General features: G+C 39.9%; 1 protein-coding gene across 1 annotated transcript in view; it reads right to left on the reverse strand.

Annotated features, from left to right (window-relative positions):
* Positions 1-9,406: 9,406 nt before the first annotated feature.
* The window catches only part of LOC144600368 (ADP-ribosylation factor-like protein 13A), a 34,521-nt gene continuing 29,917 nt past the window's right edge, over positions 9,407-14,010 (reverse strand). The window contains exons 8-9 of the mRNA XM_078411942.1: positions 13,222-13,335; positions 9,407-9,605 (exon numbers count right to left, since the gene is read on the reverse strand). Coding sequence (XP_078268068.1) covers positions 9,550-9,605; positions 13,222-13,335 — 170 coding nt within the window. The 3' untranslated portion in view covers positions 9,407-9,549. The remainder of the gene's footprint in view (positions 9,606-13,221; positions 13,336-14,010) is intronic.

The raw sequence follows: 14,010 nt of genomic DNA on the forward strand, positions 1-14,010 counted from the left end.
TATAGCCAGAACAAAGGCTGACTGGAAACTACATCTGCAGGTCACTATACAACTCTCAAGAAATACATTTCAAGGGGCAAAATACAGATGTATACTGTTTCTAAGCCATTATTTTAAAGAGGAGGAAAAAAGAAGCAGATGACAATTCTACGCATCCTGTGGAAATTTGTCCACCAGTCCCATTCAAGAAAATGTACCCTTTGGCAGGCAATGATGCTGTTACCCCAGGCCCAGGGAATCCAAACAGTCACAATGTAGATAATGTTCTTATCAAATGACAGTGACAGCTAGTCATATATTGATCTGATTTTTGAGCTAGACTAGAGTTTGGTGTGCTTTTATTAGGCTCTGACATAATGTTCCATTGTTTGACATTTGTTGCTGCAGTTGCATATTGGACTTGATTTGAATTTCCATCAGTATAGATTATGGCCAAATGTAACTGGTTTATATCTTTAAAATATATTGTCTATAAAAGTTGTAGCCTATCCAGATACGTGTTTGGTCTGGTCAGTAATTGAAGGCATTGGTTGTCAAATTGTTGTGCCATTGAAACTGCTTTTGTTTTTTATCATTTAGCACGTGCTAGCTTCCTATATGTAGCATAGTTATGTAATGGCTAACATTATGTAATGGATGAGATTGTACATATGTGACTGGCAAAGTGGTGAACATGAACAGATTATTACCTTCTAATATCACTGAGATTATAATGTCTACACGTGTCAGAACATCGACAACAGTGATTGACTTTCATTGTCTGGTAATAGTACACATAGTTGGGTTAACTGCACATCTGTTCTCTTTGCTTAGTGACAATTTATACAGGAACTCAATACTTTTTATAATGGAGTACACCAGGGTTAAGGTGGCCATTTGTTTCTGCAGAAAGTTTGTTTGCATCTTTTACCTTTCTTTGGTCTTCTTAAAAATTGTTTGAAGATGAGGTAGCAATCAAGCCATATTGGTAAATCTCATATAGTGTAGTAAGTTCAGAAGGCTTGAAAATATGACATTTGGTCTGTCAGCCAAATCATCAATAAGGATTGTTAAACCCTGGGGCCCAAACACTGATCCCTCAGGTACTCCATTAATCACAACACCATCCGATGAACATCAGTAAATACACACTATTTAAACCAGGGGAACAAGTGGCAAAGTATTAGTAATAGTATTAGATGTAAGTCATTTATAATTAGTGGACAATACAGAGGATGTGAATGGGCCTATCAAGCCCCCACCAGCTTTTACAACAACTTGTCCTATTAGTTACAATTCCTGTTTTTCCCCTGAATGTGTAAAAGCTTATTTTCTCTTCATGAACTTATTCAGTTTTCTTTATTATAAAATTATTATAAAATCTGTTTCCACCATTCATCCAGATAGTTAATTCCACTTCACTCCTCTACCACTAGAAACATTGTAAGTCTTCTGTAAGTCTGAAAAGCGCTGTTGAATCTCTCCCTAACCTTATCTGTTCAAAGGAGAATACCAACTTTTCCAGTCACTTCACCTGATTGAAATACTATTTCCTGACTTCATTTTACTAATTTTCTGCTGAAAGCCTTGACAATCTTTGCATTCTCCTAAAGAACAATAATTCAGATGCAACCCCCAAAGGATTAATATAACTTCCTTTTTTGGCTGTCTTTCCTTTTGCTTGCAGAAAGGTAATCATTCCAGGTGCTCTTCAGCCTGCGGCTTTCAAACTATATATCTCTCTCTGCCTACACCTACTTCAAAACAGAACCATTTGGTTTGTTTTATCTTATTCTTCAAGTCAAATTTTTGTCACTTCACACCTGTGCATTAAATTTCAGCTGAGTGTCCTTCAGAAGTTCATTATTATTGTCCTAATTTGTTGCTGTATTAGGTTTCATGCAAATTTATGCCCTGCATATCCAAGTCTAGGCAATAAATCATATCAACAGAAGTAATGGTCCTAATACAGATCCTTGGGGCCAGCACTGTGTTATTTACTTCAGTACAAAATATAGCTGTTCTCCATCATTTTCTGCAATCTTTTGTTTGTGTTCTAATTGTTTAGAAATGCCAACCTTAGAAAATGACATACATTTTAAGTGCATGTAAATTGTGGTATTCTCTTTCATGAAATTCCAGGTTCCAGTAAAAGAGGTGTAGAGCATCACGTGTAAAGTTTACTACTCTATTTCCCATAATTAAGCTATTTCTATCCAGTGAAGACTAGCTCACCCAGTACCTCATGCAGTCTATCCTTCTGGGCATATTACCTTGTGGAACCTTATCAAAGACCTTGCTGAAATCCATTTAGACTGCATCTTCAGTCCTGCAGATCTTCTTGATCACTTCTTTGAAAAATTCTATAAATTTGTGAGATATGATCTCCCATGCACAAAACCATGCTGACAATCCCTAATCAACTCCTGTCTTTGTATGTATATCTCACCCCTCAAAATCCCTCATTCCTTGCTTCTGTATTTTGACTGGCTTCTGATTTCATAGAGCACCAGTTTTCTGCAGTGCCCCAACTATTATAGTAAGAAAGCTGCTGGCTGAATCTGCACCAGGTTAGATTAGATTAAGGGTGGCACAGTGGCGCAGCAGTAGAGTTGCTGCCTTACAGCGCTTTCAGTGCCAGAGACGCGGGCTCAATCCTGACTACAGGTGCTGTCAGTACGGAGTTTGTATATTCTCCCCGTCACCGTGTGGGTTTTCTCCGAGATCTTCGGTTTCCTCACACATTCCAAAGAAGTACAGGTTAATTGGCTTTGCATAAATGTAAATTGTCCCTTGCGTGTATAGGCAAATAGAGTTTCATTGTCGGTAAACATGACAATTAAATTCTCTTGACTATTTCCACGACAGGATCAAGCTCAACTTGGAAGGAAACTTGCTGATGTTTTATTGTGTATCTTGGGGTTGAAAGCTGTCAGCTGAGTTTTGTCTGCAACGTGTCCTGTAGATGGTGCACATATAAGCTATGGTATGTCAGCCCTGGGGAGAATGTACAGTAGAGAGCATATTGACTGGTTGCATCACGACTGAGTTCGGCAACTTGAATGCTCAAGAGCGAAAAAGACTGCAAAAAGTTGTGCACACTGCCCAGTCCATCACCAGCTCTGACCTCCCCACCATCGAAGGGATTTATCGGAGTTGCTGCCTCAAAAAAGCAGCCAGCATCATCAGAGACCGATGCCATCCTGGCCACACACTCATTTCACCCGTGCCATCGGGAAGAAGGTACAGGAGCCTGAAAACTATAACGTCCAGGTTCAGGAATAGCTTCTTCCCTACAGCCATCAGGCTATTAAACACTACAACCTCAAATAAGCTCTGACCTACAATAGACTATTATTATTATTATTATTATTATTGCACTATTATTGTTGTTTTTTTTGTAAGTATGTGTGTGTGTGTGTATATATGTGTGTGTATATATATATATATATATATGTGTGTGTGTGTGTGTGTACTTGTGAATATGTGTATATATAATATACACACTGAACTTTTTTCTCTCTCATTTATTATATTGTTAACAGTGTACTATGTTAACATATTCTGTTGTGCTGCAGCAAGTAAGAATTTCATTGTTCTATCTGGGACATATGACAATAAAACACTTGACTCTTGAATAACGATTACACAGAGAAATGCTAGAATTTGTCAATTCTAATCAATTAAAATCAGAAAAATTGAGGCTATCCAGCTGCTGTTTTTTTTGACATTTTTATGGCTAAGGCTTTTTCTGATCTCCTCACTTGATGATTTGTCATTGCAAATGGCCCATGGTGTGGCAGAACCTTGGCTGTGGGATTAGGATAGGTTTGTTCAGGAAATCAGCATGGGGTAAATTGGACTAAGCACATCGGATAACAGTAGATGTAGGCAGGCTGCTGCTGATTGGATAGAAATATAGAAAACAGGTGCAGGAGTAGGCCATTCGGCCATTTGAGCCAGCACAGCCATTCAATAAGATCATGGCTGATCATCCAAAATCAGTACCCCATTCCTGCTTTCTCCCCATATCCCTTGATTCCATTAGCCCTAAAAGCTATATCTAACTCTCTCTTGAAAACATTTCGTGAATTGGCCTTTACTTCCTTCTGTGGCAGAGAATTGCACAGATTCACAACTCTCTGGGTGAAAACGTTTTTCCTCATCTCAATTCCAAATGGCCTACCCCTTATTCTTAAACTGTGACCCCTGGTTCTGGGATACTTTAGCCCAATGTTTAAACCAGTTGTCTGGGTATCAATCAAGTGGGCTGCCTTATCCTGGGTGGTGTGGAGCTTCTTCAGCAATGGTGGCGCTGCACTAATCTAGTTAATCGGAAGCTTTTATGTTGAATTATGTGCTGTTGATACTAGGGAGGCTTGAGGGCGAGTTACTCATTATATTTCTTTAAAAAAATATTCTTGCACTATCTGATTTGGAATATATGCACGTAGCATTTGATGCAATCTGTTTCCTGAGATTAAATTGCTGATCTTTGACCCAATAAGGAAATAGCTGGTACATTTGGAGTCATATCATTATTCATATGCAATTTAAGACAGAATTAAGATTGTGCAAGTTTAAGTTAATTTTTTACATGTACTTTATTCTGTGCAAGTTACATTCTCTGAATCATTTTCATTTGATTTTAACCATATCCTTTTGCATGGAAATAGAATATTTATAACCCTCCTGATTAAGAATATATTTTGCATTATATATAATAAATGCTTTTGTGTAGAAATGAACATTTGGGTTTTAAATCCCCCCCCCCCCCCCCAGTAATTTTGAGTTATTCGTGATGCACTAATCTGTTGTGGAGATCACACTGTGCCAGAGCTTGGATAAGGCCCAGACATCACCTTTGCATCCAAAGAAAAGCAAGCATATCACGATGAATTCCTTCATTTGTATAAAAAGATAGATAAGCATTTTAATATACTTTATTTTTAAAAAGCTGAGACATTGGGGCATTTGGAGTTAATGGTGATCAACATCCGAATATTTCTGCAGTCCTCCCAGTTGAACTTCGAGACGCACCAGAACGCAAACTTGTTTTTGAAAATGATTAAAAGGATTATATGGAGAGACCATAACAAGCCACTTGGACTAAAAGGAGAAAATCAAACTGTATGTCAGACAAAATAATGCCCCTTGACTGAAATATGTAAAATACTCATTAAAAACTTAAATAGTTTAAAAGACCTTAAAAGTATAAAAATTTAAATTGCAAAAGCACTTTAAATTTCTAAATACACATAATCTCCTTTAAATGCTTTGTAATAACCTAAATTAACAATTCATTAAAGATATAAATTTATTTGTTTAGAAAGATTGAAAATAATATTTTTACACTGAAACTCTTATCTGAAATAGCATTAGAATAAAGAATTATTTCCTGAGGGTCATCCAAAAGAGATAAGTTGACTATTATTCTTTTCTGCAGCAGATATTTGATAAGCCTGGAAATTACAAATGAATACTTTTGGCCTCAGTTCCCACTCCCACTGAACTGAGTGAACTACTTGATTTCCACACAGAATTACAGGCGGTTTGTGTAGAAAATCTGTCAGTTCATGGTCTACAGGAGTTCCCACAAAGTCCAGACCACCAATGTCGACATCAACTTGGTGTGGCACAGTGGCGCAGCAGTAGAGTCATTGCATTACATAGCCAGAGACCTGGGTTTGATCCTGACTAAAGGTGCTGTCCAAACAGAGTTTGTACGTTCTTCATGTGGCCGTGAGGGCTTTCTCTGTGTGCTCCGGTTTCCTCCCACACTCCAAAGATATACAGGTTTGTAGGTTAAAATTGGTTTTGGTAAAATTTTAAATTGTCCCTAGTGTGTAGGATAGTGCTAATATATAGGGTGATCACTGGTCAGTGCGGACTCAGTGGGCCAAAGAGCCTGTTTCTGCACAATATCTCTAAAGTCTAAACAATTGGAATCCAAAATAGGACCAGAGTAAAATATTTCAATTTTATGCAGTAGCAAAATAATTAAAAATATTAAACATTATGCATTAAATTTCTATCTTTTAAACCGCTGTGCTAAAATTTCATGGCTTTCTGGCAAAAGTGTTTTAATTCCCTTAAGAAAGAACCAGAATTCCCTAATATTAGAGCTAACCTACCGCAAAGGGAGGTGCAAATAATCTAATTGTACTTGTTAATTGAAAGATTAACATCCTATATTCGTTCAGCAACTTGTCCGTGAATAGAAAATGTGTACAGATATTCCAATCAATTATCATTTGAAATGTCCTTTTTGAAATATGGCTAAACGTTTGTGCACATCTCCAGTAAATGCAACAAAAACAAGTGGAGCTGTTGATTCAGGAAGGAAAGTAGAGAAGAGAATCAGGTGAATTGCTTGCTCTAAATAGTTTACAGACAGAAATGACCTTTGTTAATGGCTTATCTGAAAGATGATGCATTCAAATACTTTTAGAGGGTGTAGCATTTTACTTAGTTCTGCAGGGAAGTCAGTCTAAATGTTCAATGGGACTTCAACCATGATCCCTGATTCAAATGCATAATTGGTGACCAAGTAAAAATAGAATATCTTTCATATATCTGAAAGTCTGTTCTCACTGTAAAAATGAGAAGATTGTATAATATATCTGTATATATTGTATAAACCAGGAAATTGTGAACATAGAATTTATTTCATGGTGCTCATCTCAATCCTTTCCATTGTTGACAGATGAGGAACACATTAATTATGAAAAAGGGCTTGTAAACTGTTGTTTTGTTCAACTCACTAAACTTAATTTTCAGGGTTTTGATATGGGCTTTGCTTTTACTATTGATTTTAGGTGGTATCAAATAGAAATGCACAAGGCCAATTGGCAATGAAGACCTGAATTTACCGAGACAATAGATGAAACTTAGGTAAGCATGCTATTTGGACTGATAAAGAAACAATCATTTATTTAAACAATGAAGTGACAGGAACATGGAATTCCAAAGAGTTTTAAGAGTCTTTTTATAGAGATCACAAAAATGGAACAGGCAAGTACAAAAAAATCCAAAGACGTCTAATCCATAAAACTGATGGGATGTTAAACGTTACAACTCGTGGCTGAATTTAAAGCTGAGCAAAAAAACCCCACAAAATACTGGTGGAACTCAGCAAGGCAAGCACATCTGCAGGGGGGGTGGATAGTCAACATTTCAGGACCCTTCTTCCAATTAATGAAGTGTGGGGGGTAGAAAGCTGGAAAAGAGAGGGAGCAGGTTTCTATAACTTTACAAAATTACTAGACCAAATGGACCCGTTGCGCCCATTCCTCGTAGAGGGGGAACAGGGAAGGGGAGAGGGTGTCACTGAGTGAGCCTGGACCCAAAGCCTCTCCTGTATTGGTGTTGCACCCTCAACTCCCCCCACTCAATCCCCCTTATCCCCTCCTCCTCCCCCCACTCAATCCCCCTTATCCCCTCCTCCTCCCCCCCACTGACCCACTCCATCCCCCCTACCCCACCCCCACTTGATGCTCCCCTGCCCCGACCCCCACTCCCCCCGCCCTGCCTCCACCCCTATTTCCCCCTCCCCACCCCTATTCCCCTCTCCCCTCACCCCCACCTCCCTCCCCTCCCCCACCCCCATGCTCCCCTCCTCCCCACCCCCACTCTCCCCCACCCTCCTTCCCCCACCCCCACTCTCTCCTCCCCCACCCCCACTCTCTCATGCCCCCCACTGTCCCCCTTCCTCCCATCCCCACTCTTCCCCCCACCCCCACTGCCCCCTTCCTCCCACCCCCTCCTCCCCCCTCCCCCCACCCCCACTCCCCCCGATGCCCACCCTCCCCTCCACCCATTCGGCCGCCATGCCCACTCCCCTCCGTGGAGCCGTTGGCTGCGAAAGGCACTTACCAGTGCCCGTGCGTTCAACGCTGACTGCCGACGTGCGCGTCTCGGCCGGGCGAGAGGCGAGGTGCGAGGGGAGGGAGAGGGAATGACTGAGGGCGGGTGGCGGCGCTGCCAGTGGCCATCTTGTTTTGGCGAGTGAGGACCAAATGAAGTTGAAAGTGGCCCATTGTGACGTCATACGCTGAGGACTTTCAGGAAATGGGTTAGAAAGTGATTTTTTTAACTTTAAAATGTCTGTAGCTTTAAAAATGTAGCTTCAATGTGAATGAGAGTTGTTAGACATTATGGCCAGGATAATGGTGAGTAACGTGGTGCAAAAATTGTGGCGCTATGGTGTACCGTTTTGACTGTGCGAAGCACCAAAGTTATGGTGCACACAAACACACATACACACGGACAGAGAGAGATAGATAGATAGATAGATAGATAGATAGATAGATAGATAGATAGATAGATAGATAGATAGATAGATAGATAGATAGATAGATAGATAGATAGATAGATAGATAGATAGACAGGCAGGCAGGCAGGCAGGCAGGCAGGCAGGCAGGCAGGCAGGCAGGCAGACAGACAGACAGACAGATAGATAGATAGATTAAGATAAGATAGCTAATGAGACTCCATTTGACATATTCTTTACAGTTGTATAAAATTGTATTGGTATTTAAAGAGTACAATGAATATTTATCATGCTGTTACCAGGGTCCAAGGAGAGATTACAGTGGTCATGCATTTATAATAAAGAAGGTAAATTGGTGATTTGATTGCCATTGTTAGGGTTTTGAAAGGAATCTGTGGAACAGAGGAAAATAAATCTCTTTCCATTGATGGTAGGGTCTGGGGCAAGGACTCTTTAATTTAAAACATTTAGGAGAAAATTAGGAAACACTTCTTCATGCAAAAATAAGGTAGAAATGTGGAACTGTCAATGCTTCTTTTATAATTTACCGTCTAAGTTTGTTAACTATTTGACAGACCAGTATGTACTTGATGAAGCTGAAATACAAATCATCCATGATCTCATTGATAGGGAGTGGGTTTGAGAAGGTGAATGGCCTACCTTTTACCCTTTTTTCCAGCCTTGTTATGATCTTTCTTAGAATAAAAAAAGACTGAGACCCTAGTAGATGCTCAGGTACCTTTAACATTACAATTTGTGCAAATGTCAGATAGTTTCCATTAAATATATTAAGCATGAAACAGAATATACAATAAATGCAATAAATAAAGACATGAAAAAGAAAGGAGACCATAACATTGCATATAAAAGAAACAGAATTTAGGAATAATTGTGCATCAGAGTCTCTCAGACCTCTAAGTATCTGATGACATTCATAAAAATAAAATACAAAGTGCTGTAGTAAGTCAGAGGGTCAGCCAGTATCTGTGGAGGGAATGGTCAGGTGACATTTCAGGTCAGGAACCTTCTTCAGACCCTGTAGTTGCTTGAATCTCCATTAATAAAAACAAAACTGTTAAAGATCTTGTTTATTAAGTTCCATTATTTGTCAATATTTTCTCGCGATGCCAGAGCAAATTAAATTTAACCCGTTAACTGACAACCTCCTGTCGTACCTATGCATGTCCAACAATGTTCGAGAAAGCATGGACTTTAAATGATAGCTACAGTTGATACAATGCAATGCCATCAAGTGAGTGAAGAACTCAGCTCATCAGAACACATATTGAATTAATTGTTCAGTTGTTAGCTCGAGGTCTGGTCTTTAATGCAAGGAGTGCTTTCCTGTAAAGATCTGAAAGGGTATACAAAGAAAACACACTGATTAGAAGAAACTAAAGTATAAATGAGTATGCAATCCCCTTGCATTCTCTGAATAGATTAAATTAAAATATACACAGGAATTAGGTATATACAAAAAAATTGGAATTGATTTTAAAGTTACAATCTTCTAGCTTGTCCCTTGTGTTAGATGTGGTTATGTTGTTTGAACAGTAATTATTAATATTCAGGAGACTAGTCACCAAATGGGAGCACCAGAATTTTATACAATTCCTAGGTATTTATATTCATTAAAATATTATATTTATAATTATTATATTCATTAACAATGGATCAGCACATAATTCATTTCTGGAATCCATTTCCTGATAGGCGATCTGTATGGTTATTGTTTAAGACAGGACCTGTTGATGTCTCAGCTAATATCCTCTGGACTATAATACTGAGTTTGTAGATGCCAGATACAATTAGCATCTGTGTACCTAAATTGGATGATGCAAGTAGGAATTGTTCCTGTCCATTAATTTAGGTTTAACACAAGATCCGGTGAACCGTAGCCTGCAGAGAGGGAGCCACCAAGCTGGCCCATGCTCGCCGCCCAAAGACCAGAGACCAGGTAGATGGATCCAATGATGAAGACAGACCTGACGGATGAGGAGCGAGACTGGTCGGAGAGGGAACTGGAGTCTGGCCTACTGCGATCTCGGTCGGCTGCGGGAGACGGTCCTGGGGCACAAAGGTGGACAGGCAAGGAGAGGGACATCGTTCGCTGGTCGATCCACACGTTCAAGGAAGGTGATGGCTGGAGGCCCTGCAGCAGCCTAGGGCTTGCCCGGATGAGGCAATGCTCATTATCCCTAGAGCACGGACTGGACTTTGAAAATGACACAAACCTGGCACCTCTTGCATGTGGGCTCAGTAGACTATTTCTGTTCACTTTGATAATCGGGCATTTGCTTACTTATGGCAGTACTTTACTGGACTGTTTGTAAGAAAATAATTTCACTGTGCATTTGCACAGTGATAATAAAAGCACCTTTGACATTATGGGACATTCCTGTGTTGTAGCATTCCATGTTCGATGCCACTATTCAAGAGTTTTAGTGATTTTTGTGCAGCAACACTGAATAACTTGCACTTTTAATGCTTCATTATAGTTAAAGCTCACAAAAGCTTCACTAATTTAGAGGGAGCATAGAAACATAGAAACATAGAAAATAGGTGCAGAAGTAGGCCATTCGGCCCTTCGAGCCCGCACCGCCATTCAATATGATCATGGCTGATCATCCAGCTCAGTAGCCTGTACCTGCCTTCTCTCCATACCCCCTGATCCCTTTAGCAAAAAGGGCCACATCTAACTCCCTCTTAAATATAGCCAATGAACTGGCCTCAACTACCTTCTGTGGCAGAGAATTCCACAGACTCACCACTCTCTGTGTGAAGAAATGTTTTCTCATCTCGGTCCTAAAAGACTTCCCCCTTATCCTTAAGCTGTGACCCCTGGTTCTGGACTCCCCCCACCTCGGTTGATACTGGAATAGTACAGAAGAGTTGCCTGTGATAAAGATTTTTAGTTCTGGGATACAGTGGGACTCGGTACCAACATTGATGCCAAGAACTGAACATTCTTTTAGAAGAAGTTGACGAGAAATTTTAGTCAAAGGCTGTGGAGGCCATCAGTGGAATTTTTTAAGGCAGAAATAGATAGATTTTTGATTAGTACAGGTGTTAGAGGGAGAGATAGATCAGCCATGATTGAATGGTGGAGTAGACTTGATGGGCCAAATGGCCTAATTCTACTACTCTCACTTATGAACACTGGAAATGGGATGGAGGTGGGGAATAAGGGGTCTTGGTGAGGGAGGTAATGATAAGGAAGTCATGGTATGAGACACAAGCTGGAGTTTTGAATTAGATAAATTGTGTAAAAATGTTAGCCTTTACACCAAAATATGGGATTAATTGTGTCTGCAGAATGGCAAAGGTTTTGAATGGTATCAGGAAGTGGTTCTGTGATGGAGATCTGTGCATATTATTCATGTCCACATCTTGCCTAAGCACCTGGAGATTCATTGTTCAACAAGGCTGATTACTTATACGGTCTTGGCGAGTTAAAGTCAATAATACAATTATTAGAACCACTTGCTTGAAATCAACAAACTAAGGGAAGATTAGAAAATAGATTTACAGATTTCCTGATTACTAGACTCAATTCCAACATGAACAATGCAATTGCCAACTAAATCTTTGGTAAGGTATTCATACAGAAGAGCTAACTTCTAATGACTTGAGATCTAATAAACCATCAGGACATCAATAAATATCCTAAATCCAAGTATAGCTAAATAATATGACTGGGGTTTCAATTATCATTTGGAATCATAAAATGGATATCCTTTTAAATCTATCCTATCCATGTGCTTGTCCAAATGTTTTTTTAATCTCTTCTGGCAGCTTATTCCATATAGAAGCATAGAAAATAGGTGCAGGAGTAGGCCATTCGGCCCTTCGAGTACCATTCAATATGATCATGACTGATCATCCAAAATCAGTACCCCATTCCTGCTTTTTCCCCATATCATTTGATTCCGTTAGCCCTAAGAGCTAAATCCAACTCTCTCTTGAAAACCGCCAGTGAATTGGCCTCCACTGCCTGCTGTGGCAGAGAATTCCACAGATTCACAACTCTCCGGGTGAAAACATTTTTCCACAACTCAGTCCTAAATGGCCTACCCTTATTCCTAAACTGTGACCCCTGCACACAATACACCAGGTGTGGTCTCACCAGGGCCCTGTACAACTGCAGTAGGACCTCCTTGCTCCTAAACTCTAACCCTCTTGCAATGAAGGCCAACGCGTCATTAGCTTTCTTCACTGCCTGCTGTACCTGCATTTCAGTGACTGATGTACAAGGACACCCAGTCTCACTGAACCTCCCCTTTTCCTAATCTGACACCATTCAGATAATAATCTGCCTTCCTGTTCTTGCCACCAAACTGGATAGCCTCAAATTTATCCACATTATACTGCATCTGCCATGCATCAAATATTACCATCCTTTGTGTAAAAAGTTGCCCCTCAGGTTCGTATTAAATTTTACTTCCCTCATCTTAAAATGTTTAGAGTTCTAGTGGACATACTTGATTCACTTTTTGTGCATTTAATTAGACACTAGACCAAGTGGACCCGTTGGGCTCAAACCTCTCCTGCATTGGTGCAGCACTCTCTCCTCCCCCCCTCCCCTCTACCCCCCACCCCCTCCATTTCCCCCTCCCTCCCCTCCCCTCCCCCCTCATCCACCCCCCTCCCTCCCTCCTCTCCCTCTCCCCCCCCACTCCATCCCCCTCAACCCCCCTTATCCTCCCTCCCTCCCCCCCTCCACCCCCTCCCTTCCTCAATCCCTCCCTAGGAGATAGATTTAAACTTTAAAATGTGAATAACTAAAAATATAACGCCGATGTCAATGAAACTTCTTCCATTAGCACCAAAGGGACAACAGTGGGCCTAAAATTTCCGCGCTATCGTGTACCATTTGGCTGTAGTTCAGGAACAAACAAACAAACAAACGAGAGTTTTAGTATATAGATTTAAATCAAACTACTGGATTCTGACTATGTGTTGGCCCTTACCCAGAGGTGCTGTTAAATCCACATTTTTGGAAAAATCATCGTCGGGGTCAGCTGAATTGATCTTGTTTTTGTATTTCATCTTTAATTTCTTCCCCTTATTTTTCTTTTCAGAATCTAAAATCAGATTTTTAAAGAGATGTAATCACACAAAATAATCCATCATCTTGAATCCAAATGGAACAAACTGCATGGAACATATCTTGTTCCCTCCAGGTTTTCAAATACTTTCAGACATTACTAAATAATTATATGTTATCACCTATTAGTTTCCAATAATTCCCACCTCTCAGTAACTCATTTGGTTTAGAACACATCCTCTCTCTGATCTTAATTTAGGCCCTAGATGTATAACTGAGTGAAAATATGAACAAATAAATGTTTTATGAGCCTCTAGAGTTCAAAGAGTACGATGGGGGAATTATATGGGTGAACTTTGAATTAGCTAATGTATTAAACTAGAATGATAAACATTTACAACTCTTAGACAGGTTCTTATTATTAGGTTGATATTCATCCACTTCCAATATTGAACTTTAAACAGAGGATAAATAGCAACCAGGAAACTTTGGAAAGAAAGAAATAGTTGTCAAGCCACTTTTACAACACACCAAATTGAGGGCAGCTTAGGCAGGACCAATAAATATAGATAAATGACCAGTAAAATGACTGAACTTCTTAAATATCAGTGAGACCAATCAACAGGTTCCAGATCAGATATATGCTGCATTTACCTATTACCTGCTTTCAACTCTGCAATTACACCAAACCAATCATTTTGGCTGACAGCTT

This window comes from Rhinoraja longicauda, chromosome 15, assembly GCF_053455715.1.
Source record: "Rhinoraja longicauda isolate Sanriku21f chromosome 15, sRhiLon1.1, whole genome shotgun sequence".
NCBI classification, from domain to species: Eukaryota; Metazoa; Chordata; class Chondrichthyes; order Rajiformes; family Arhynchobatidae; genus Rhinoraja; species Rhinoraja longicauda.